At 36.3% G+C, this 26,963-nt stretch overlaps 1 protein-coding gene across 3 annotated transcripts; it reads right to left on the reverse strand.

Moving 5' to 3' along the window:
• Nucleotides 1-42: 42 nt before the first annotated feature.
• Nucleotides 43-26,802, reverse strand: LOC120628919 (ras-related protein Ral-a). 3 transcript variants are annotated; one of them, XM_039897589.1, is made up of 5 exons: nt 26,156-26,540; nt 13,700-13,882; nt 12,163-12,323; nt 11,712-11,886; nt 43-1,837 (listed from the first exon to the last, which is right to left on the reverse strand). In XM_039897589.1, exons 1-5 carry the CDS (start codon nt 26,207-26,209, stop codon nt 1,724-1,726), a joined length of 687 nt encoding a protein of 228 aa, XP_039753523.1. In that variant the 5' UTR covers nt 26,210-26,540; the 3' UTR covers nt 43-1,723. The 3 variants fall into 3 exon arrangements, with proteins under 3 accessions (XP_039753523.1, XP_039753524.1, XP_039753522.1); XM_039897590.1 differs by lacking the exons at nt 43-1,837; nt 26,156-26,540 and adding exons at nt 2,793-10,247; nt 26,661-26,802; XM_039897588.1 differs by lacking the exon at nt 43-1,837 and adding an exon at nt 2,793-10,247.
• Nucleotides 26,803-26,963: the final 161 nt, after the last annotated feature.

Consider the following 26,963-nt stretch of genomic DNA (forward strand, 5'->3'; position numbering starts at 1 on the left):
TCATTATTATAATAATTACTATAATTATAATACTGATGCAATTACACTAATATGCTTATAAATCGTTTGCTTACAAATAGATGTACAAAAACTATACATAGATTGTAGATAAAAATACATTTTATTACTTTTCCCCATTACAATTGCACTCAAGTCAGTAATTTGCAGCATGATAATAATAAAAATTGTTGGACAGTTTTATGGGCCAGTGTTGTTTTGAAGTACAGGGTCACATAACTTAAGTGTGTCTAGCACAAAAACTATATTCATTAATATAGCAGCTTATTCCGTTTTTATTTTCAAATGGTAGATTTCGTTCGAAAAAGCAATTATATTTCATAGATCATCCTAGGAGATCTAGCTACCACCTCTTCCCGCCTCTACGCTGAGACTTTGCCCAAAGACCTACAGAAATCCAAAAGAAGGTTACTTTCAAAACATCTTTTTTTGACCTTCCACGCAGTATTATGACCCTTGCAGTAATGTTTATAAATAGGGCTTGATTTTCTTTTCTTTCTCGTGTCAATTAATACGCGTCTAAAACTCGAAATACTTATAGAACAATTTATTCTTTGTAGATACATTTAGAGCATGAAATTTAGTAAGTTAAGGGTGACCTTGTTGAGTTATAAAACTTAACAAGGCCCTCAAACGCAACCTTAAAGTTGCCTACCGATTAGTACTATTCAAAATGGCAGTGTATTTAAGTCTGTCGAAGAATCAATTATTGCAATTAATAAGGTAAAAAAAACATAACTTTAAATATTATTTTTGAAATAAAAATCTGTATCATGTAGACTCGTGCTCGAAGTCGCTTCGATCTACACTAAACAGCTATTTAACAATCGAAATAATAATATCAATAGTACCCTCAACATAAGAATGTTGGCACCCTGCGGTCGTACCTACTGCCTACTACAAAAAAACTAGAATACAAGAGGCGGTCTTATCGCTTTATAGTGATCTCTGCCAGCCAACCTTCGAATTACGAAAAAAGAAAGAGAGAAATTGTTTTACGTATTTGACAGTGATTTCTACTTGGAGTGTAGCGACCAAATATTAATAAAAAACCCTCAGTTGAGTAAGCATTTTGCTTTCCTATTTTACTTTGAAAGCCGAGAAGAAATTACAGGTTATAGTTTTTTTTTTAATGTTTTTAATATAAAATATTCAAAAAGAAAACATTGAATTGGACCCGGTCGCTTTCAAATCTCAATTCCCGTAGACCAATTCATTGGTAAGTTAGTTACATTGCAAAATCAAACTGGGCCCTCATTCTCGGTAGCACTGAACTCTTTATCGTTTACAAACTACATTCTGTAACGCACAAGTTTGTCATGCGTGTGAAAAATACTGTTAATACAATGCTTTGTTACATCTTATAAGCTAGTTTTGTTAATAAAAACAATCAGAAATAATAAATACTCGAAGATAATAATAATTATTAGGATAGGACTGACTCCCAAGACTCCACTAGTGATGCAAGTTTTTGTTACAAATGATTACTATTCAGAATATCTTAAAATAAATATAAATCGAATCATATTCTTCAATTTAACTACAGTCAATAATAATTTATATAATAAGCGTTTAATAAAACTGTTGTGTAACATAATGAGGTTTTAGATATCACTGATTTAATTATTGGAGTGTATAAATACGAATCGTTCTGAAAAGTCATTGTGAGCAGCTAGGAATGTCGCCCGTAACCCCATAGCGCAAGTCACACAATCGCGCAGCAGGGCAGCTTGCACGGGTTGGACGTGTCGGGCGCGTCGTCCGGTACGCCCTGGCCGCGCTTCTGCGCCGACATTGCGCGGATGAGTGTCAGGAAAGCCTGCGGGGTCATGTGTGAAACGTATTTATACGACATACATAACAGTATGGTCGTATCATGTAAAATGAGCTCCGAGAATTCACCTGCGCAGTATGCAGCCGCAGTAAACGTATTCGTCAAGAGGGAGACACTCGACTACTGGACTTAAAGTCTACTAACGGGAGGGTTTGGCCACGATCAACACTCTGGGCAGACTGATCGCAGAATTCCCTTGGTCGCCTCGTATGACACCCGCGGGAAGAGAAGGGGTGGTGACATCTGTATTCTTATATGGCGTCATCACACGACACTACTGACGCTTTATGATATAGGTAAAAATACTAAACCATGTGTAATGATCGTATAGTGGGTCAACTGTTTATTACGATTCTCAACGTAACCTAACCTAACGAGCACCGGCGCTCAAGTAATGCCGAGCCGCCCTACTACTGGACACGCTTGTAGACGTCTTCGCACCAACTGCGCAAGTTTGGATGATCAGGAGCTCTTTTTTCATGAACACCATTTAATTATGTTTAGGTTTATGTTATGTATATAGGCACATAAAAATTCAATACAAATTTTATTTAATAAAGGACTATAACACAGCGAGTACCTACTCTGCACCTGTAGTTGACATTTCCGAAATTGGTAGTTTCTCGTTTCGGTCTTACTACACAGATTAACGTATTTTCACTCACGACGTGATGAACACAGGCAGGCGAGCGTGAGCATATTAGAGGCGCATCGCATTCCAGTGAGGTGTACAGTTAGCTCGACCATGTATCGGATTAACCAGTACATAACGTGACGCAGGTGCAGTGAATGAGTATTTTCAGACAGTCAAAGTTCTTCAAGAGTTCTTCGACACCTTTTTAATTACAGCTTTGGTAATGAGATTTAATAAGATTGACTTTCAAATAAACATTTAAAAGCAGCTTTGAATTAAAAACTTGACATGAAATAAGACACAAAATTTTGCAAATCAGTATAATTTTTGCTTGTCTTTTCATTTCATTATAAACTTGTATCTGTGGAGCGGATATACATTGCATATACATTATACATACGTACTTACAGACAATTATACGAATATATCTAATCACAATAATTATTTATATATATATATTACATATAGCATAAGATATCTAGCGATGCAATAAAAAACCACGTCGACATCGATTCCCGACGGATTTCGCACTATACGCGGAGGCATACTTTTGTAAACCAACGAAATTGGATAATAGAATTTAAAATTCAGTGTCTATTAAAACCATTGTCTATAAATTATAATTTTAATAAGTTTTTTATCAATGCTACGGTTATGTAAACAATTATTTAAAAGAATACTACTTTAGAAAAGTACTAATAGATAAATAGATGCATCAATTAACAAGTGTGCCAACAACATAAGTGTCGAGAAAACGTCATTCAATCAGTAGCCACACGCCTTAAATTAATAATACCAATCCAATCCATTATCTACAGACGGCAGATTGAACTGAGTAATCCTATCCTTTTCCTACTCTTCGCTGTCGATAAATATAACACTACTAAATTAAATCCGTCGTGTAAATATTTAGGATTATTAACTTAGGGCGTTGTGTAAGTTTTCAAGTAAACTGACAGACAGATTTAAGCTAACGTGGTTATGACGTTCATAACCACGTTAGCTTAAATCTGTCATTTTATGTGGAATTCAATATAATTTGTCAACTAAGAACAAATTTGACAGATTTACTTTACTTTAAAGTTATGTTTGTAACTCGATTAGTTAGTTACACAAGGAGTATTATTGATGCGACGTGGTACTCAAAAACTATTAGTGTTTCGGTTTCACACATAATTCTCAGACACAGTATAATGTACCTTTAAAGCCTGTAAAGCATTATTTCGATTTTCATTTACACGTTGTATAACATAAAGTAACTAATGAACATAATCATTCCCAACGCTTAAAAGGCCACCGTATTTAAGCCACGAAATAATAACCATTCTTACAGTCTTAAGTATGAAGGCATTTTGAGATTAATTTATTTTAGGTGAGACGTCCGAGCACATCAAGCGTCAGAGATAGACTAGTCACTTGTAGCCCAGTGGGCCATAAAATGTAACGCAATTTTTTACTTAAATACAATGAATACTCGTGAAATTTAGCCTTAAGATTTTTGTGATATTCGTTATGAATATAATTTTTTCGTCTCTTTTTTTACAATTTAGATAGAAAATTAAGTTTTTATATTACTTAAATTAAGGTATCATTAAATATGGAGAGAGATTGAGCAAATTTTTTTGTTAACTACTGTTTATTATAATAGCGATTCATTTGTAAAATACACTATTTGACTTTATGTTGCATACTCTTATGTTGCTTCATTTTCTTTCCATAGCTAGTTCAGATTTAATTAAAAGGCAAACCCAGGTAGTTTCACGTTCAATTAGGCCTTAACATACACTTGTGTTCATAACACCTAACTTTATAGAAGCTTCTTATGCCCGTTTTCACTAACGACGGACCAGGCCATGCTAAGTAAGTACCGCCTAATCAAAGATTTCTAGGTTTTCATTTACCATTCACCAAGCAAAGTACACTAGGCAACTCATATCACCTAACTTGTCTATGGTTCTTGCCACAAGGTGTGGTATTTTGTGTTTATATTATCGTAATTTTCATTTTTTGTATGATACGGATATATATCGTTATTAAAGGAAACTGAATTAATATTTTTTTCATCTGTCAAGTGCAGTTTACGAGTCCCCTAAACTTGACAATCCACCGAATCGGTGTCGTAATTTTAAATGACGCCTAACGTCGTTAACCATCACATAGAGTTCTTGTAAGTTTTTTTTTAGGAATCATCGAAATCACTAGGCATCCGATTAAGGCTATTCCTAGGTGAAAACGGGCATTAGTCACACAGTCTGTCAGATAGTTGTCGCTGAACTGCATTTCCCATCTTCACCTCTTATACAACTCGTAGCGTTCGTGAAAATTGGTTACTGGAATACTGGCTTAAACTAGGCTTATGTTTTGTAATCAACAGAATTTGTATGGACAAACAGTACATGTAACTGCCTTAGCTTTGGCTTCGCATGTTAAAGATGTCTCCTGTAACATGAGCGATTCCTCGTGTAATGATCTTAATTCTTTCACACTACAAACACCAGAATTGACATGTCCATAGTTAGTTAAAAATTTGAACGCAGGCAAACGTTGTCAATTTCGCGTATCGAAAAAAAACCTGCTAGCAAAATTTACCGATAACGTTTTGTTTTCCCAAATTCTATTCTTCAGATTTTTATTATGCCAAAAGCAAACGCTCTAGAATTGTAGCAAATCTTTTAATACATTATAAATAAGTACAATTTACAATCTCTAACGTTTACGTACGTAACATATACGTAATGAGCGTACTAATCTCGTACTAAGGCTGTTGGGCGTGGGTAGCAGATTTCTAACTAACCGCAACAAAAAACAGCTTGGCAGTACGATTTCGCTGACAGGATGTACTATTTGCACCGTAAACTCCCACCTCCAAATCCGAGAATTGAACCAAAGAACTTTAACATAATTCTTAATATGAGGATGTGATGATTTGATTTAACTCAACACGTGTTGGGTTACAATGTTTGCAAGCCTAAAAACTGGCTCTCATAGGTTTACCTAAATACGGCGCACCATCTTATTACTATTATAAATTATATATTATCAATTATACAATATTAAACGTACTATACAGACTTCATTCTGTAATATTCTATACAAGTTTTCCCTATAATGTTCACGTAAAATCACTTTTATGATGTTAGTACTTTTGGCAGTTTCGTGAGTTACTGTTTTGGAGTATTTTTTTATTGAATGTTATTACAAAACAGGTAATGCTAGAATGAAAAGATAAAAATGTTGTTATCATTATATTAATGTAATAAATAAGTCATAAAAGAAGTTGTTGCCCACTTATATAACAAAACATTATTGAGTTAAATTAACTGGAACCTAAACCTGAACCTGGTTAATCTGTCAGTGATTTGAATACTTTAGCCTGGCTATGTTGAAAAAAATAAATGAAATAGGGCTCAAATGTTCAAAGCTCTTTAAATTTTAAAGTACGATGATGATCGCTTGTACATATTAGTAGACAGGTTATCAAAAATGCCTTCATGACATTTTTTTACTTCGAAACCAAGAACACGATTACGTTTCAGATCACGTTGAAACCATCACACCAAAATGTTTGTGAAATCCCGGGATCGGACGAGTCACATAAGTGCCATCCCTTTCACAACGTTTTCTGCGGAACAGGACGGCAAGATGTTTTAACGTGTCAATTTATATCAGGTTTCGTATACAGGTGTAGCACCCCTTCTAAATAAGCCGGATAATAGACAAAACCAGGCGTACAATTCGCGTACATTGCAGTACAATACATAATATATTTATAAAGAAAATAACATCTTGTGATTACATTATATTATAGTTTAGCTAATATTATTATGTCGTACAAAAATCTACTAACCGACACGCGTATCCACAAACACTACAACGAAGGCTCATTGTGTACATCCAGCCAGACTATTAAAGTTTCTAACATCAGAAGTGGGATTGATGACGTCACACTTTAATGCCGTAATGATCTCATCCCTGAGACCAGATGAAATGTGAGACAGCATAACAATGTTTGTGGAAACGGATGTAATTTTTATCCATGATTCGAATAAATAGGATATTCCTGCACAGTCGTGCAGTGTCACGGACGTTTTAGGGGTGTTATTTGTATTTGTTTTTATAAATATCCGCTTGACTGCGCCTTCACCTGGTAGTGAGCGACATTAATCTTAAAATGGAAGCACACTTACATGCAAGCGATGAGAAAGTTTAATGAACACATAGGTTTATTTATCGGTTTGATTGTTTAACCCTGCAAATAGATGCATTCGATTATCTCCGTTGAATTGAGTTATATGGAACATGAATAAACATCAACAAACACAATGCGTGACGGCAATGTCACTACACGGCTGTGTAGAACGATTTGTAAATTTCGTGGAATGAAATTGTGTATTTGATCATTTTCGGTCGTTAAATTATAGATTAAATAAGCGCAATAGCTTTATTTAATTTATAACAGCATCTACAGATATGTCAACTTACATGTAAGTCAGCAGGCGACTTGATCGCACGCCTGTATGTCGGGGCTAGTCAACCCACATCAATTTCATTAGAAGCCATCGCAAGGTACGAAATAAAAGACCACCGATCGACAGTTACACATATAACTTATAAAGTCAGTCTAACGGCTCTTTTTTCATGATTGTATGGGAATTGTATGGGATTTCCATATTCATTCTTCATAAATTTTAGGCAACTGGCTGAGCAAATATTATAATAATGGCTCCGAAGGGAAATAGGAAATTTCCACTGGAATTTGTCGCATCAGACGTGTCAGCATATCTGTAGATGTTTTATTGAGAATATGCGCTGCGATTAATTACTCTAGGTACTATAAAATAGATTTAAAAATCGCTTAAAATACAATTGTACATTTACAACATTTATTAGAATCTAGAATGATATAAGCGACAATACCGTTGTATCTAAATTGGAACTAAATAATAATTGGGGATAATTATGAGACTAAATTCGAAATAAAAAGCGATATGAAATAATAATTATCATTCAGTGAGCAGTGCATTCACTTACACAATAGTTAGCGTTTATAGAAACCCAACCCTAATCACCCCTTTTCCCTCCTATTGCAGCAAATGTTATAGAACCACTGCTTTAGAAAAGTAGGATTAGAAAATCAAACGCTTTTGAACGCTTATCCGGCTCGAAGGACCATTTCTATAAACACTAAACACAACATTTACGCTTGACACAAAACATTTAGCACTTAAATTCTAAAATAAATACAGAAAATTATCCTAAAAGGTATTGTTTGCGACCTAAACACGTTTACTTGGCATTTTGACAATCGTAAAAAGCTGTTCGCACATCTAACAGCACCCGACATCACAAGGCTCAATCCCATCACGCTACTCCAATTTTGATCTCATCGAACACATCTAATCTATATTTCGCAGAAGAAGACCTTAATGCTACGCGTTAACAAAAGTACTTCCCCTTTTTTTGTTGTGACATGTGATTTCATTTTCACAGACCGATTTCCACACACGTACCTGTTATTTATAATTCTTGGTTTGGTCCATATTATAATTTTGGTATCTATTGTTTCATATTGACAAGTATAATAGTTGTTCAAAATCGAGCAGTTTCGATGGAAAAACTTATGAAGGTGTATAAATTATTTTTACTGGGGGTAAATAGTCAAAAGAACAATCGGAAGTGAATTATGACGAGCGTGCGTTTCCGCGTATCTGCCCTAGGGCTGAATAACGGAATGATCCGTTTGAGCAAAGGACATGCTAGCAATTGCCCAGTGAAAAATATGCTTACTTTCTACATACCTCTGTTATGCTGCCGGAGATGACAAATATCAAGAAAATAAGACAAATAGGTCTCAGAGTAGCATTAATTTGTCAGTGTTACGGAAAATACTAAATGTAAGTGTTACTTCTGTCTAATATTTAACTCAACTTTAAAACTTACGTAATCAATACCTCAAATGGCTAGAAACTTATTACAAAATGGGGTACGATTAGATTTGCGCTCAGCTTAAATACTATGTAATAATATGTGATTTTTACACTTTTACTCATTTCGAAAATATTATTAACAGGTAGCTGTTTTATCAGGAGATCAATTATTCTGATCGGCCAAGTGTGTACTAAACCTTGCGACCTTGAACATTTCAAATAGGAAAATATAAAAATAACATGCAAACGCGATGCTTCTATTATAACAAATAATTTATTTATAGAATTCTGTTCATGATGTACGCTAATTATAGAAAATGGGAAACTTTATTCAATTTCTTCTGCTGGGTAACAGACCCGCAAATATTGTTTGAAATGTGACGTAATTTTTCATACGATACAAATTCATATAGCTTTTTCATTAAGTATATAAAGAAAAGTTATATAAGTTAAAGAGAAATAGAACTCTGACTAAAATCTACTGTAAATATAAACATTGACAAAATAGACCTTGTTGCTTTAAGTAAAAAACTGAAATACAACAGCTAGAGCTTCGTTACAATTATTACTCTATCAATATGGGATCGAAGCACGGCAGCCTACACATACAAGTGATTTTTCAAAGTATTGGTTCTAATCTAATATACCTTCACTGATCCTTTATGTTGGCTCATCATGAACAGTATTCCAATACAGTACCAGCACCAAATAGGGCAAATCGTGACGCATTGCATAGCCTTGCCGCTTCATATTTAATACTAGAGCGTAAGGATGGAAACATACTTTAAACGCGATGTTTAAAGTATGTTTCCATCTTAACAGTGACAGTGAGACAATCAGTGACAACCCTCACGCAACATTGAATCAGAAACCGAGTATTAAGGGCCGACTTGCAATAGCAGTGGGTCGAAGTATGTGCAGTAATCGAATATAGACTTTATTGTGGTAAATATAGGATGCATAACTGTCGATATATGCTAAAGCGAAGAAACCAAGTGGTTAAACCTACGCCCGTGGTGTCGTACACCCAATAACAGAAAAGACCGGTTTGGACTAGTCCTGCGATTGGTCTCACGCATGTGAACTTTAGCTTTTTTTTTAGCTTTCAGTAAAACAGCGTGTATCTTTTCGGTACACAGATCAAGCTGCGCAGCACTGCACAGTACGAAAGGCTGGACATGACAATCGACCGCAGAGATCGCACGAGCGTTTGCTGCGACGTTGCTTAATGCCACAGCTAAACGCATTATTCGGTAAAACAAATGCAGCGAACATGTATGTGAAACATGAAAAGGCCATTAAGACAATAATTTTATTAAAGTAAAAAAGATATTGTCTGATGCTATGATTGTTATAATGAATACGCTTTAACCTTACGTTTGCTTCGTATCCCAATCAGATAATACTTTTAAAACAACGAATGAGTAATTTACATGAGTTGTAGCCAACGCATTTCAAACAATATACTTTTATAAAATATGCATCTTATTTTTTGTAAGATAAAGTCCATATTCGATTTATCTGCACCACTCGCATCGTAGCCAATGTAGGTCGACACTAAAACGCACATATGCATAGAACACGACACATCGCCGACGTCGGCGTCCGCACTAACTGCACTAACCGCACTAAACACACTAGCGGCGGAGTCCTTTAGACCGTTACATTAAACGCAGTCCCGTCAGAGCGCGCGCGCACTCCGCGACAGTCGCGTCGGGACCTACAAAATGGCGCATTTGATTTTCCTGCGCGGCTTCCTCTTCACGTCGCCGTTAGTCGCGCGACTGTCGTCCGACTTGCGCGAGCGGATCTCGCGCATCAGGTCAAAGAACACCTTGACAAACAAAAGGTACCATCAGCCACCGCACACGACACAGGAAACACCACCACCGATCCACAAAGCGTACAAACATACAAACCAATCTGCCGTCACACCATCACCGCCTAATTAGTGGTTCAAACAGAACCAAAACAGGATCGAAATGATGAGTCGATTGTATTTTTAGAATTACACGGAAATTCGCTGTGACATTTAGTTTAGTTTGAAGGCTGTGGGACTGTCAATTCATGTATAATCTTTTATACTGCAATGATCATGGCTATATGGTCCAAATTTTTATGCTGCAATCTAGTTTTTATTGTTCATTAAAATATTCATCAGTCATTTTAGTAACCATAACACAAGCTTGGGGCTAGATGTGTGAACATATTTAATTAATTTATTAGTTATACTTAATTAAATTTATGGGCTTTTAATTCCTTTCCGTATTCAAATGTTGCGCGAGTTTTTTTACAATTTAAAAATGCTACAAACTGTCAAACATCTTGTTTCACAAAGCCTTAAAAACAGGCGTACTTGAAATAAAACATTTCAATTATTTTCTACAAGTAAATTACCATCGGCTACGAGAAAAGAATATAGAAGCATAGCACTGCCTGGCTGGAAGTAAAACATATTAGAGTTAGGAAGCCAAGTCAGCCAAGCAGAGCTGTGCGAAAAGCCCATAAGCTACGTGAAAATTAGGAAATATACTATTATTTTCATTATGTTAAGTTAAAGTTGTATTAATAGAAGTTACTTGGCGGCCAAGGGCGGACTTGCGAGAAAACCAGTGTGGGTGTAGCCAAATATAGATAGGTAGTCAATATATCAACGACACTTTAAAATAGGTTAACACGCAAGTCCCGAATTGAAGTGTAAAAGTCAACTAATAATAGATGTTAACTTAGTCTAGGGGTGGGGTAATGTATCGCCTTTCGTGGATAAGACCTCGTGTTGTAAGGCGTGCGCCACGCTTCCGATGCGTCTTCGAGGTTGTAGGGACACTTAGGATCCTAGAGAGAAGATTTCAGCAAACACCTGTAGGTATGATGCGGAAGGCGACAGTTTAAAACACTGTATGGCGTTTGTCTCAAGGACCGCATAACGAGGTGTTCATGACGTTATCCCAGCGATAAAAAGGAAATGTCTTCTTGGACATCTCTTTTGATCGACTTGTGTCTACAAATATTCAAGTTGAGTTTCAAGGAAACGATAAAAATATAGTTTGTAGACTCACACACATAAACGACCCATTTTTTCGGTGTTATAATGTTTCTACATTTTGTTTAGTTTCTACAACCACTTTTGAATCGTTCATTATCATTTTTTGTGAGGTGATGGTGACAGCGAAGCCTGTAGTAAGCTCAGACAGGTATTCTTCTCGCTGTCACCAACAAAACACCTATTTTTATAGTTGCCTCGAAATACCCCTAAGGAGTGTCAGGTCGGAGGGTGCAGGTGGGTGTGGGCGGGTACCTTGTCGACGTTGTCGCGTGTCTTGGCCGAGGTCTCGACGTAGGGCACCTGCCAGTGCGCGGCGCGCTCGCGGCACGCGTCCAGCGGCACGCGGCGCTTGTCGCCCAGGTCCGACTTGTTGCCGACCAGCAGGAACGGAATGTTCTCGTCGTTCTTCACGCGCAGGATCTGCTCTCTGCAACGTTGTTGACACAATGCCAAGTTAGCTTTTGACTGCAACCACACCTACAGCAGTCACGATGCAGATTAAAATCATCATCACTGCTCGAAATGGGTCTTCTTGTAGGGACAAATTCCACGGTTGTGTGCCACTTGTATCCAGCGGCTCCCTGCGATGTGCGGGGTCACCATTATGGCAAGACAATTCATATTCGAGCATACATCAAAAGTTTGGTTAGAGGTTTTGGGGTAATGCAGTAATGTTAAAAGGGACTATTTTTTGGGTACTAACCTGAACTCCTGCGTGGCGTCAAAGCTCTCGGGCTCCGTGATGGAGAAAACGCAGAGGAACCCTTCGCCGGAGCGGAAGTAGTTATCCCGGATAGCGGCGTAGTCCTCCTGACCCGCTGTATCCAGGATATCTATTTGCACCTCTTCTCCATCTAGGACCACCTGAAAAGAGAAAACAATAACTATTACTGCTAATTCGAAGACTTATTCATTTCTAATTAGCATGTACAATCTATAAACATGAAACAATCGGCGTACATTAATCTCGTAAATACTCGAATATGGCTCGACCGATTGGTTTTTTGTTTTGTTTCGTTGGCCTTTAGTTTTTCGGTGATTTAAAAAGAAAGATAAATCAGAAAAACCAGTTAAAATCTAACTTCGTAAATTTGCATGGGAATTGCCAATACGGATTACTTTCAGTAGATTGCGTTCGATTAGACTTGATAATGATCATTTAAGAATAGTTATAATTAAATTAATTTTAAGATATTTTCTTTATCGGTTCTTTACCTTCAAGGTCGCTAGTTTGTCTCGATTTCATCGTGGGGTACAGCGGTTCAGCCGTGCAATTTCAAAAACAAACAGACAAACGAGCAAGCAAATACTACAAAAAATAACTAAAATTTTGTTTTTTATTTTCCTAAACTTCTTCTGCACAGGACTTGTGACTCTAACACGAGTTACATTCGTTCCATTTTACTTTGATGATAAAAAGTTTTAAATACTTAGGCTACAGGATGTGTGCAGTAATAGATTATTTAAAAGCATCGAACTGATAACTGCTCTTACAAACTCACTCCACATTTCTCGGGCGTCAGGTTAAAGATAACGCGTGACGGCCGCCAGTAAAACAGCTGATTGCAACTATTTCAACCGATGGATTTGCAACAGTACGAGAGATGAGGTGACAATAGAATGTCACATTATCTACTAGCTGTTGCCCGCGTTTATTACGCTTCTACACAAATCCCGTGAGAACTATTTGTTTTGCAGGGATAAAAAGTAACCTACGTTACTCTACGTCCTTCCAAAAGACTCTATGCCAAAAATCAGTTGACAGATTTCTTAGTTAGGACGCTAAGCAAGGACTTACAACCAAACGCACTGTCGCATTCTTAATATTAGCTAGAATTGTCATCATAACGCCTATTACTCTTTGACTTAAGTGTTTCCTCAGTTTACCTCATCCAGTCACTTTTCTGCCACTCTCTGTATATCTTGAATCCATGCTGAACATCCATATCCGGGTCTACCCGCCATCTTCAGCCATTGATTCTATATATAAATAAATATCGACTGCTCGCAGCCTAATTGGTTTGGACTATTACATTGACGGTTAGGTCAATCATGATTGTGTAGTGGCGCATAAGATAAGACTTCAATTAGAAAACATTAGTCTAGTATATTGAAATAAACTTCCTGCTGCTGTGCCAGAAATAAGCATAGCGGTAGTACTTTCCCGGACAAACGCAGTCACAAAAAGCCCTAGGTACTTAACTGTTATCGCGCTTTCTTGCGACGTCACCTGATCATACCTTTTTCCTATAGCTGTCTGCCTTCGTGGGCTCGTAGTCCTCCACGAACTCGTCGTACATGAACTGCAGTGTGAGCGCCGACTTGCCTACGCCGCCCGAGCCCACCATGATGACTTTGTGCAGCGTGGGCTGCGCTGCCGGCTTCTTCGACATGGCTTTGTTGGCGGCGCGCAGTGGACACAACTGGAATGGGCACAATCTAAAATTACAGCCTTTGTATGCAAAATACTTAATGTGATATTAAATATCACAGTAAGTATTTTGCATACAAAGGGTTCTATATTAGGACCTTTTCTATTCCTTATTTACATTAATGACCTGCCTTACCTTGTTAAGGACAATCACGGGATAGTATTGTTTGCTGATGATACATCACTTATGTTCAAAATCAAGAGACGTGAATTAGCTTTAGACGATGTAAACAACTATCTCGCTAAAGTAGTACAATGGTTTGAAGCTAATAATTTGGTTTTAAATGAAAATAAAACTAAGTGCATAAAATTCACATTACCAAATGTTAAACATGTAAAAACCACTATACTACTTAATAATGAGGAATTGAATCCGGTGGATAACGTTAGATGCTAAACTTCAATGGGGCCCTCATGTAAATAATTTATCGAACAGGGTTAGTTCTGCTGCCTATGCAGTAAAGAAGATACGCCACCTGACAGACATAGAAACTGCTAGGCTAGTCTATTTTAGTTACTTTCACAGCATTATGTCATATGGAATATTACTATGGGGTAATGCTGCTGATATTGGCACTATTTTCGTGCTGCAGAAGAAGGCTGTTCGTGCGATCTATAAAATGGGTCCGAGAGAGTCATTGAAAGATAAATTTAAAGATGTTAAAATAATGACACTCTATAGCCAATACATATTTGAAAATTTAATGTATGTTCACAAAAATATATCAAAATTTAAAAGAAAATGTGACTGCAATAATTTGAACGTTAGAAGCAATAATAAACTTGCAGTGCAGTACACTAGACTACACAAAATAAGCAATTCATTTAAAGGAAATTGTATACAATTTTACAATAAATTACCGGTTGATATCTTGGGGATGTCACTAAAGAAGTTCAAAGTTTGTATTAAGCGAAAGCTTATAGAAAAGTCCTATTATAGTATAAAGGATTACGTAAACGATAAAAAAGCTTGGGTGTAAACAATTGCTCAAACCAGGTTGCTTCTTAAATATTTTCTAATGACAATGTGAGATGGTGATAACAAAAAGAACACCCGGCTAAGTTTGTTGTGGGCTTCTTCTTAGACCAGGGCGCGATTGGAACCCTCGTAGCTTTAGTTTTAAGTCTACGATTGTAGTTATCGCCATCACTACTCACTGCTATGTACAAATTTTGTATATAATAACGCATCAAAAGTGCCATCTATGTGCCTATTTGAATAAAGATATATTTGACTTATTTGACTTTGACTTGACTATCCTGCTAACTGTCTATTTTTTAGAGATAGTATAAAAAATATCTTTATACAAAAATAATCATGTCAACCGATGCTGTGCCCCCCAAGTTAGAGAGCAACGTACCTACATTCTTGATTGAACCTTTTCTTGAATTACGATGAATAAAATTTCATCAATCTAATCTACAGGGAATCAATAATATGGACAAAGGTCTAGCACATGCGCGGTATACGCTAGAAAAGATATTCTAGAGACAGACTTTACATTTTTTACAATAGTTATGATTGAGTATACTGTTTCTTAACTGGTGTGCAGATTGCGAGGTGGTAAAAATGGTTTGATTAGTCTCGTTAAAGGAGTTCGGTCCTCTGTATTTGTAGGTTGTATCAGCCCTTGATCATTGTCCTAATTAGAGAGGTTCTCATCTAAACAACCATCACCTTATCGTTAACCTGTCATTTAAATTGAACAAGCAAATGTCATAACTTGGCGACTAAGGATGAATATATGTTCAGTTAATCACATTTTAGGTAAACCTCAATTTTATATTGCTTACAACGTCATCGAATCGAATAATTCGTAATCTTTATTACTGCATTTGTTTCATAGATACGATTTCTTTTATTTATTGTTATATTACAAAATAAAACAGATAGTAGCCACAAAATTCTTGAGGACATTACAATAGATTTAAGACCATATTTTAATAAATTTGAACACTTATAATTTCGAACGGCCACAATTTTATTTTTGTAATTAGTTTATACAAACCGATCATAATCAAAATAACTTAAATCCCCCTTCTGATGTCAGAGACAACTAAAAAGGAAATATGTGGGCGATTCCAGTGCAGTTAGTATGTTGATTGATTCACTTGATCTCTGTTGCTAAGACAACGACGAAGATGTTATGATTTCGTAATGAGGTCAGTGAACATCTGTGATAGTTTACTATTAGGTACTTGAAAGCCATAATATGATTCATGCAAAAGATTTTATCGTTTTTAAGTTGATATACTCAGTGTGTCATTTAAGTATTACCAAACTATGTTTTGAGTGGAATAGCTTCCGCTAGGTCAATCAGGTCCATGCTTCCCTGAGGTTATCCTCATCCTCATCATTATCATCATGTCAACCCATTACGGGCCCAGTAAAAGGCACAGGGCTCGGCCCATAATGAGAAGAGGATAGTAGTCAATCACGCTGACCCAGTGCGGATTGGTGGACTCCACACCTTTGTGAACATTATGTAGAACTCTCCGGTGTGCATGTTACTTCACCGTTAAAGCAAGTGATATTTTAATGGCTTAAAACATACATAACTTTAACATAAGAAAAGTTAGAGGTGCATGCTGGGATTCGAACTCGGCCCCCCGAAAGTGAAGTCGAAGTCCTACCTACTGGCTTATCACCGCTTTAAATACTCGAAATGCTACGATTGCGAGCGTACCACTTTAATCATTATCATATCAACCGAAGCACGTCTATTGCTGGGTTTAGCTAACAAACATGATAGTGCATTCAAATCACACCGTGTCGGTGTCAGCTTTAGTACTATGTTCTTCATACAATTGATGTACCAACATCAATTGTATGTAGAACATAGATATCATTTTTAATATGAATCCCTAAAACCTGGACCTTTGTCGTCTTTAATGAATGCAATACAATTTTTTGGTAGGGAGTTGCAAATACAACGTCTTAAAACATCCAGCGGCTATCAGCGAATCGTTTGATGTCATCTTTCCACGGTGTTAGTGGTCTAGCTTAGCTATTTATCGATGCGGGATCTCCGTTGTAGCAATAGGAGACAGCAGTCTAGCGTCCATCGGCTCACCGTGCTATGTGACCCGGCAATTGTCACTTCAGCTTCGCGACTCGTTGAGCTTTGTCAGTAGCTCTGGTTCTTCTACAGATCTCCTTATTTAGAGATACTCCGAGCATAGCTCTGAGCCATCGCCCACAAAGTGACTCCGAGCCTACTTTTTATGCCCATAGCGAACATGTTTAATTAAGCACTAATAAATCTAAGCAATCATAACTCAGTATAGACAATACGCACTGTTTATGGTACTGGTCTTCAGGAACTCAACGAAACAGGAACTTTAGTAGAAAATTTCATGAAATTTCCCATCCGAACAATTATAATACTACATAATTTTAAATATATATGTATTTCATTTTGTGTAGAAGTACGGTTATCATGCCATCGTGAAATTAACTATCCAACTTTCAAGGCCCAACCTTTAGGGTGTGCGTGTCTATGTTCGGAATGATACCATCAATAGCCGAGTGCCTATCGGGTGACATCATTTGCCTTTCGTTTAAACTTTTAAACCGCTGCGTTAATTTAAGCGTACCGAAATCCTCAAACAAAATAAGAGCCAGATAGAGATTGCCCTACAGTTCCGTGCCTTTAACAAAACACCTTAATATCTTAAAACAAACAAATAAAATTGTTTTTTTTAATCGGCCCTCAAATGGGTGCGTCAGAGAATAAAAGTTCTTCATTATTTAAGTTCATATATCAATAAATTTCTTAATATTCGAACCAACACTGAAAACCGAAAACCAGAAAATCTATGCATACAAAATTAATGGAATCTTCTAGTATTGAATAAAGGTAGCTAGGACCGGTGACATAAATGCTCACCCTATCTACTGACAATGTGTCCCAACAACACACACGCACACAGCCTACAAAGCGTCTTCGCCCGCGAAGACGAGGGTCCCGATTTCTGTCCCCTTACCACGGTCACAGGGGCGTTGGGACTAAACAATAATTAGCCCAAAAGATCACCAACAGTCAGATTAACGTCGAACCGAGCCGAGGTCTGAGTCGTCGAAGGAGGCACCCTCGGGCCGTCGTCGTTATGAATTAACATAAATGCTACAATCGCAAGTAGGTACACTTTTCATGATTGCCTAAGTACTTTTATCGAAATAGTGAAAACGTTTGTAATAATAATATACATTTTTAAAACACATTTTCGCACGTTCCTGCGTTAGGCGATTGTTATGCCAAGCGCAGCTGATAAGAGCGCCCGCGCAGTTGGAACCAATTTCACTTTTTACACGCGTTAACCGGGCGCTATAGAGAGTGCGCGAATGTGGGAATCTCCCAAAAGATAACCATCATAATAGTTACTAGTCGCAACAGAATTAAACATAATCATACTAATATTCGAAAGCGTGTTTCTTGGTTTGTGCTTCTCTCACACACCAAAATCTATTCGATCTGCTACGTGATAGTTTACCAAGAGATACCTAGTAGTACAGCCAGGAGAGTGATATATATCTGAACACTTTCAATTCCTTGTAAACAAAGCTATGAATTAATTAATACTAGGAACAGATAAAATTACAGATATTTCAACCAGTCGGTTGCCGTCATGTTTCATACAGCCTGGCTAAGTCTGATCGAGAAGTCAGCCAACCTACGAACATGCGGAATCCTAGTCTGCCAACACGTTCAACTACTCTTGTTGAAGCAATCTAATTGTAACTTTGTGCCAAACACATTTTTTATGTCACATATTATAAAACCCTAATTCACAAAAATCGTTCCACGAATCGAATGAAAAAAAATACGTGTTTCAATTATGAAATTGGTCTTCAACATTTACCCAGGTTGATGAGAAATATTGTTAGTTACCGATGGACACTAGGGTGTCCCCGGGTGCCGGAATGACACACCGCACCGATAAACGCTGAGTTGGTCGACGAGCAGCTAAGTAGGTAGGCAGTTGACAACAAATGATGTCGCAGGGAGCTGTTAGACGTAGCGGCACAAAACCGTGGAACTCCTACAGAGGTCCAACAATCTACTTCAACGGTTAACATGACGATAATGGTAATTGATCTGAAGATGACGTTGGTCTTAAAAAATATCAACCGATCACATAAGGTGAAGATCGACTTGAAGTAACGTCAGTAGAGGGCTATGTTTGAATTGTAAGTTGCCTAGTCTGTGGAAGCTTAATGAGCATTACTCACACCATAACCATTCCGCTTTAGCGATCAGACAAACCTAATTCCCATGCTAATTACTGACAACAAAGAACAGACATGTTATCCATATACTACATGATATGTACGTTAATTAAAACAATTTTGAATTCTACTAACTGCGTGATAAAGTTCGAAATTCTTTGTACATACACTAATTGTTTCAGCGGTTAAAGCGTTTGTAATTCCGCACGTTATGTTGTTTTTCCGAGTGGGGCTCGTATTGGCTGCGGTGAAACTGTGTCACTGATACTAAACTGATGACTGCGATGATAACAAGCGATTCAATTGGTGGCCACTACCGGTTGTTGTTTCAAAGGTTGTTCCGGTTAGGAAACAAAGCTAAAATTACCGTGATGCGATTATATGATAAGCCATAATTTAATAAAATTCCGTTTGTTCAACCAAAATGGACCTGATTTTATTGAAATCAGCTCAGGTCCCAAATAATCTCAAAATCATATGTCCATTATTACACTCGTGCTGCTAATGTGTGCAGTGGCGTGCATAGAGGGTATGCGCAGGGTATGCAAATGATACAAAATGAAGAAAATCTCAAGTAACAGTTATAAATACTTATGGCTTTTTATAACTCTTACAATGCCTATCCTTAAGTTTTTTATTACTCGTACTCAGTGGCGTGCATTGGGTTTCTTACCAGGGTATGCATACACCAGGAAAATTGCATAAAACGGCACAAATTCTCCTCCTATTCGAGTTATATATATATATATCAATGTTAGGGTATGCAGTGCTTTTGTGCATGTATGAAGTGCACGCCATTGCTCGTACTGGAGATTTTCTTGATTTTATAGCATCTGAATACCCTGTGTATACCCTCTATGCACGCCACGGAATGTGTGTATTGATCACCCTATCGATTAACGGTCTTATGTTCCGGTACGGTGCCGCGTAAAAATTGTAGTGAAAAAAGACCAGATAGGGATTTTCTATGAATGGACATTCATCGTTTGAAGTGAATACAACGTGAAAAGCAACGATAAAATGCGGTATAATTGCTACTATCGACTATTATCAATTACCATTTATCGACAAAAAGCATTGTTATAAAAACTACCTCCCTAGCGCAGCGGTTAGCGCTATGTTCTTTTAAGTAGGAGATTCTGGGTTTGATCCCGCTACGGTAAATTTTAAAATTAATAATTTCTGAACATATAGGTACATAGATGGCTATAAAAATGCATTGTGACCATAGATGTTCGCCGTATCATCAAATTCAAATTTAAAATTCATTTATTTCAAGAAGGCCTAGTTTATAAGCATTTTTGAAACGTCAAATCGGTCAGTTTGTAGTGACTCTACCACTAGTTTGGAAGCATAAAAATAAGTAGCACTGTTTATATGAGACACTTTTTAAGCACACTTTTTGAGGCTGTTCGTGCAAGACTTAAAAACTAACAATTCTGTTGTTGTACAATTATGTGATAACGATCACCTATGATTATCGATGTCAGACGCGACTATAGCGCCCGCGTTATGAACGCGACTATAACGTCAATAACAAAAATATGTGCAAAAATTTGCCACTTATCGATAAAATACTTAGGTTTTTTTAATAGCCTAACTTAAATCCAAGTTCAATGCATTAGACACATTCGACAGACACTCACAGGTGCGATCCAGCCGGTCCTTTGAACACGTCAATGATAGCAAGCAGTGAACCTTGACGGAAAAATGAATTGCTTTTGTAAACGGTGCATCTTTGAAACCCTGATCAATTGCATAACTGTTTAAACATAGGTAGTAAAAAATAACGACTGAAATAATAGTAAAATTTTACGAGAAGGTACCGAACTACCTTTATACCGTTATCCTTCTTTAGGAGATCGATTGCGAAACGTATGTAGCCAATACCAACATTGGCTAAATGTAGTCTCATGTGATGCACTCGCTGATTGTTAAGTATTATGCAACAATTACAAGGACAAATATTCTGTATATTTGTCCTATTCTAGATACCAGCTGTTTCTTAGAATTAAGTCTACCCATTTTGTGTCTTATCTCGTAGAAATACAATGACAAATAGGTAGAGTTAATCATCTAGTGGCGCATATGACAGTTACGGAATAACATAGGATACATTTTAACCCGAAATATCCTTTAGCATTCTTAAAAGACCGACTATAACTGGGACGAAGTCTTGGCTAACGGCTAGTATACTATTGATTAAGTTTGTGGCACCACATGCTGTACAAGAGCGCTACAGCATTAACAAACAGCTGTACCTAATAGCGTTTGAACTGTTATCGTTAACTTCAGGCGCCAGTTGCAATTGATAATAATGCATGCAATCGTTATTAGTTGCCCGTTCGTGTAATGGTTCAGCATTTGTATGGTTTAAATCTATTTACCTCGTGACGCTCATCATTAGGCATTAAATATTGTTACCTGTACATATTTCGAACGCAGTCATTTTAAACTAGTGTCTAATGTGGAGAAATGAATGGCAACATTGAGACTGGTTTAAAACATGTTATATTCGGCCATCAATGTCCCACCACATTCACAGGTCTCCTAACGTATAGGGGTAGGGGATATAGCATCCCCTCCATACTACCCCAATGCAGGTTGACCGGCAAAAATAACGAACACTTATATTAAATTAGCTATATTAACTTCGTCCGCGATTAAATTTTGCTTTGCCCTGAAATTGAAAGAAATCCCGGAATAGCCAACGCCCATCTCCAGAAGAACCTAAAAATCTGTTCCATTTATACGTTATCGAGTCAGAATCACACAGAGATACCTATATACTCTCAAGTTGTATACTGTAACATTCTCTTTAATCTGTGCAAATAAATAAATTGAATGGGTGTCTCAAAGCTCAAAATTATAGGGCTTTCATACCTTCCACCCTCGTGGGAAATTTAGGGATAGATTTGAGTAAAATCTATTTCTAAACTGTCTACGCTTTAAAAGATACCTATTTTCTTAATATCAGAGGTGTGTTTGTTGTTTTTTTTTGTTTTAAAAACAATTTATATAGATTTTTATTATTTAAAACTGTTAATCTAAATGCCGATTGCCACGTATCGAAATTCAAAAACATAGGACTTTTATAAAAACTTCCAATCCCTATTTCACCCCCTTAGGGTTATTTCTCAAAAGCGCTTCTTAGATGATAAACCTGACCTAAGCCTACAAACTTTTAAAAGGTAGGTTATTTCGTAGGAGTGAGTGAGTTAGAGGATTTCTCTTTTATATATTTACAAGAAAAACATCAAAATCGTTTAGATTCCTTTTGGAATATTGTTTTTTTAATTAATTTTGACTGTTTAATGCAGTTTCCAGTCTAGCACAATAACAATAGATTGTTGTTTCAGTTGTCTGCTGACTACAATTAACCAGTCCAAAGTAGAATAAATTCTACTGGCATACTCTAATAGCATGACATAAAATTAACTAGGTTACTAAATACCATACGCCATTTTGGGCGGCTGAAATATTAATTAGAGTTGAACTTTTCAATAGTTATTCCTCTAATTTGAGAATTAGTCACGGTTCAACGTCTTGGCAGCGTTATCACTGACCTTGCGTAGATTTGACTCACGGCACGGCAGTGAATCATCGTCATTCTTTACAAATTGCAGCTCATTAAAGCACTAAAAACAATAATCTATTACTATTAATGGGGATTTTTTTTTTGATAACAATATATATTTAGTCATCGGGAATATGTACGAGCAATGTGTATGATTAATGAAACTACCTTAGTACCTATCTTTTTAATATTAATATTAAATATACTAGACAATACACACATCGCCATCTAGCCCCAAAGTAAGCGTAGCTTGTGTTATGGGTACTAAGATGACTGATGAATTCCTTTTATGAATAATATACATAAATACTTATAAAATACAGATAAACACCCAGACACTGGAAAACATGTACCTATGTTCATCACACAAACATTTTCCAGTTGTGGGAATCGAAAACACGGCCTTAGACTCAGAAAGCAGGGTCGCTGCCCTCTGCGCCAATCCGTCGTCAACCTATGTACCGTAAATGTATTAAACGAACTCCCAATTTGCAGAAAAATACGTATTCCTACGCTAAACAAAAAAAAACTGGTACTTTTTTTGATTTTCTTGTGCCACTACAAGTTAGGCATTGACTGCAATCTGATAACTGATGACGCGGTTTATGATGGTAACAAATGTTAATTAGATTCTACGCGACATCGTATCGGAACGCTAAATCGCTTAGCGCCACGTGTTTGAGAGTAGGAAGGTAACTAGATAAGGCCGAAACGTTCCACCAGACAAACTTCAGGAACCTCCCGTAACAAAGAAAGATAGAAAGAATCACGTAAATGTTTCTGTCCCTATATCTTTTTAGCTGTTATTGGGAGTTCCAGCGATTAATGCATTCAAACAAAATAACAAAAAATATATACCAACTTTACTTTTAAATTACCTCATTTGGAAAAAGAACTTTGAACAAATATTTATATTTTCATATTTTTTTAGAATATCTAAGGATTCTAATGATATCTTATATACATTAAAATCTGATTAGGCATTAAGATGGTAAGATAAAGGCATACTAACCTTTACTAACTGGCACAACTTAACCTAACAGGTTAGCCCGCTACAATCTTGACTGAATCAACTTGTAATGGAATATAACAAATAAATACATACATGAAGCCTGAAAAATTAACACTTCTTTTTGGGTAGTTATGTAAATACTTCAGCATTATAGTTAGTATAGAACTAGATAATAATAGCACAAGGACATTAAACTGTAAACTATGTTTGCCTCAGTTTCTAATTAATCACATAGCATGACAGTCAATGTCCGAGAGACATGTAACAATGAGAATTACAAGCAAAAAAACTGGTATGTTCTCTGAAGAATAAATATATTTTCCAGCAACATTGGTGCGAAAGTGAAACTGGAGGCAATGCACTTTGGAGTGTGGTAAATAATGTAACATTGTTGCTAGTTCTTTGGCACATAAAACTTTAAACTGTATTGAGTTTAAGCCAGACTATAAAAAATCATGATTTTATCTTCTAGAGAACATAATTTTCACTGTCATTCAATCACCATAATTATCTGTATGGTGTCAAAAAAACACACACACATGTGTGTGTTTATATTCAATGAGTATTTTCATTTCAATGAGTTTTTGAAAAACTTTAATACTGCAGTGTAGTACATTGGATTTGTCTACTGGAAATCAAGTTGATGCATCAGGGAAAAATATCATATCTTCCTTACATAGGGTAGTTCCAACTTTATTCGGAAAGTCAGCTTTTGTTTGTTACAGGATAGCTTCCTTGGCCACCCTGTATCTACAGTGACATCCACAGTTAATTATTAAATGCAATAGTTAAGAACATCAAAGCAATTAAGTGATTGGTATAGTAAGGAAAAAATTTAAGTGCTTATAATTTATATCAATATAATGCAACCCATTATGTTTTGCTGGAAGGTCTGACTAAAGTCATTATCAAGGCAATTATCTAAGTTTTTTATTGGCTAGAAATGAAAATTACCCGAGTAATGGAGAATTATGTCAAATTTAGATTTTAGCCTCCTCATATTATTTTCCTCTATTAAATAGCCTTGTTAGCTTGCCTACAGATCACAAGGTCCTGGATTTGGACTTGGTTTGGGGCAAAACGTGACAGGTATAAGATAGATATAACTAGTCTGGAGTTAGGAATTTATGATTGTTCCACATTAGTGATTAATGGTAATCTATATATACACAAGAGAAAGTGTGTGGGTATGTTCCATATAGGCTCCAAAATGGCTGCACCGATTTCAGTGAAACTTTCAGGGAATCTCTTTCAGGGTGTACATGGGTGACGGGTGTAGATAATGATCTTCACCTGGAGAAGAGAATAGAAGAGAAAGAATACGGAGAGAAATAAATGATTTAATATATTTAGAGACTTAAATTAAAAATTTAATGATGTAAGTTTATTGTTTAAATAAAATAAAAGCAAAATCTAGCCCAGCGAAGCGGGCTGGGTACCCTATATTTAATAAATAACCTAACTTATGTAATATTAAGTTTAAGTCTGCTAACCCACTTTGGAAAAGTTAAGAGGGTTCCTAATCTCTCTCTCCAATGGGCAGCGGCACAATAAATCTAAAGGAAAAAATAAATCTCCATTTGGAAAAAAAAAAACTGTGCATTAATATTTTTCACAGTTATTTTTCAGAAATTACATATATATAAAAAAATTAAAATGTCATAAATTTAAATGTCACCAATAACTGGCTAGCCTTTAGCCTAAAGCCTAAACCTCTCTCATTCTGAGAGGAGATTCCAAAGATCAGATCTAACTTTTATCAAAGTAGAAATTATTATGTCCTTATATTAATATCATATTCAATCCACAAATTAATAAGGTGTTATGCTCATATACATAACAGCCTGTATATGGCATTTCATTTTCTTACTTTCTCAAACTAGAAAGTGTGTTTAAATACTGTTTAGGTTGCAAAATACCCTATCAACAATGTTTTCTTGCATACCTGACTTGCAAGAAAACATATTGTTGAGACTGTTGTTTAGTTTTGTTTTAGTATTTAAGTACCTCAGCTGTTAGTTAAGACGAATGTGCAGTACCCTGACTAGTCAACAAGGCTTAAGGGTGCAAATAATCCAAAAACTATGTAATATTTTTGTCAATTAATAAAATAAATATTGGTGTTTCTCATATTTAGACTGAGTCTACTTTGCTTCAATCATAGACACCTTGTCTTTGATTCTTTATTTTTTATACTTTTTATTTATTTATCAAAACAGAGTGAATCAAGACCAATAAATAGAAAATCATATAATTACTTAACTATAGTGACAGTAATTTTATTTAGTTGTATAGCTGACAAGTGAGCAAGTAGCAATTTTTGTTTTACAACTACTATAAAGCATCATGGATAAAACAGTCAAATTCATAGTAAGGCACAGTTGTGCAAAAACCTTATTACTCATGGGTATTTTAACAAAAAAATAGGCAGGAAACTTTGTCTTACCTTTTGTTCTTCCAAAAAAGTTGTTGACAGTCTATATGCAATTGCTGAGAACATTATTGAAGTTCTGACACTGACTCCTGAATGCAGTAGGTAGTAAAAAATCCAATAAATCCCATTTTATGGTACCACTGAACAAAATGACCACTACTTGCCTTCAATGAAAACCTTATTCAATATAACTGTGATTTAAAATAATTTGGAATTTATTTCACAGTGCGAGTTATCGTTATGGAAGAATATCAGGAAGAACGTTCACCGCAAATCAACCAAAGTTGAGGCACAAGCCGCGATGCAAGGAAGTGTGCCGGGCATAGATCTAACTGTAACTGTAGTGGTGGTTGGCTCAAACGGCTCGAGAAGAACGTTTGGACGTGAGAACCGTAACACAATGCGCGAGAAATTGTGGGAATACGAGAGGCGTTGCCTCCGTAGTAAACAATCACGTCACTAAACTTAATATGGTACACCGCTAACAGTTTTATTATTATATTTTTTTCTCACTCACCGTCTTAACAAGAAGGCTGCAGGGGTTTATTAAAGTCCTAAAAGCTTTATACACTGCTCGATTTCACATAAATTGCCACAAAATCGTAAAACTCTAAAAAGTACAATAGGCACAAAAATCTGTCAAATTGTCCCAGACACAGATGAACAACCGACAGAACATATCAAAGATTAACGAAGTTTGATGGGGTCTCGAGCCTTCTCGGTTTAAATGTCACAGAAAAGCTTGGATATCAGTAATGTCGGTAAAATTCTAGAAATATCGAATGTCTTGAAGAAATATTTTACCTGATTACCTATTTTA

Source organism: Pararge aegeria, chromosome 13, assembly GCF_905163445.1.
Source record: "Pararge aegeria chromosome 13, ilParAegt1.1, whole genome shotgun sequence".
NCBI lineage: Eukaryota > Metazoa > Arthropoda > Insecta > Lepidoptera > Nymphalidae > Pararge > Pararge aegeria.

Excerpts from the sequence above, each read along its gene's own strand:
- LOC120628919 (XM_039897589.1), bottom strand. The coding sequence starts at position 26,209 with ATGTTCTCAGCAATTGCATATAGACTGTCAACAACTTTTTTGGAAGAA. Across the intron at positions 13,883-26,155 it reads CTTTTTTGGAAGAACAAAAG|TTGTGTCCACTGCGCGCCGC; the intron begins GTAAGACAAAGT and ends TGCCCATTCCAG. Across the intron at positions 12,324-13,699 it reads CAGACAGCTATAGGAAAAAG|GTGGTCCTAGATGGAGAAGA; the intron begins GTATGATCAGGT and ends TTCTCTTTTCAG.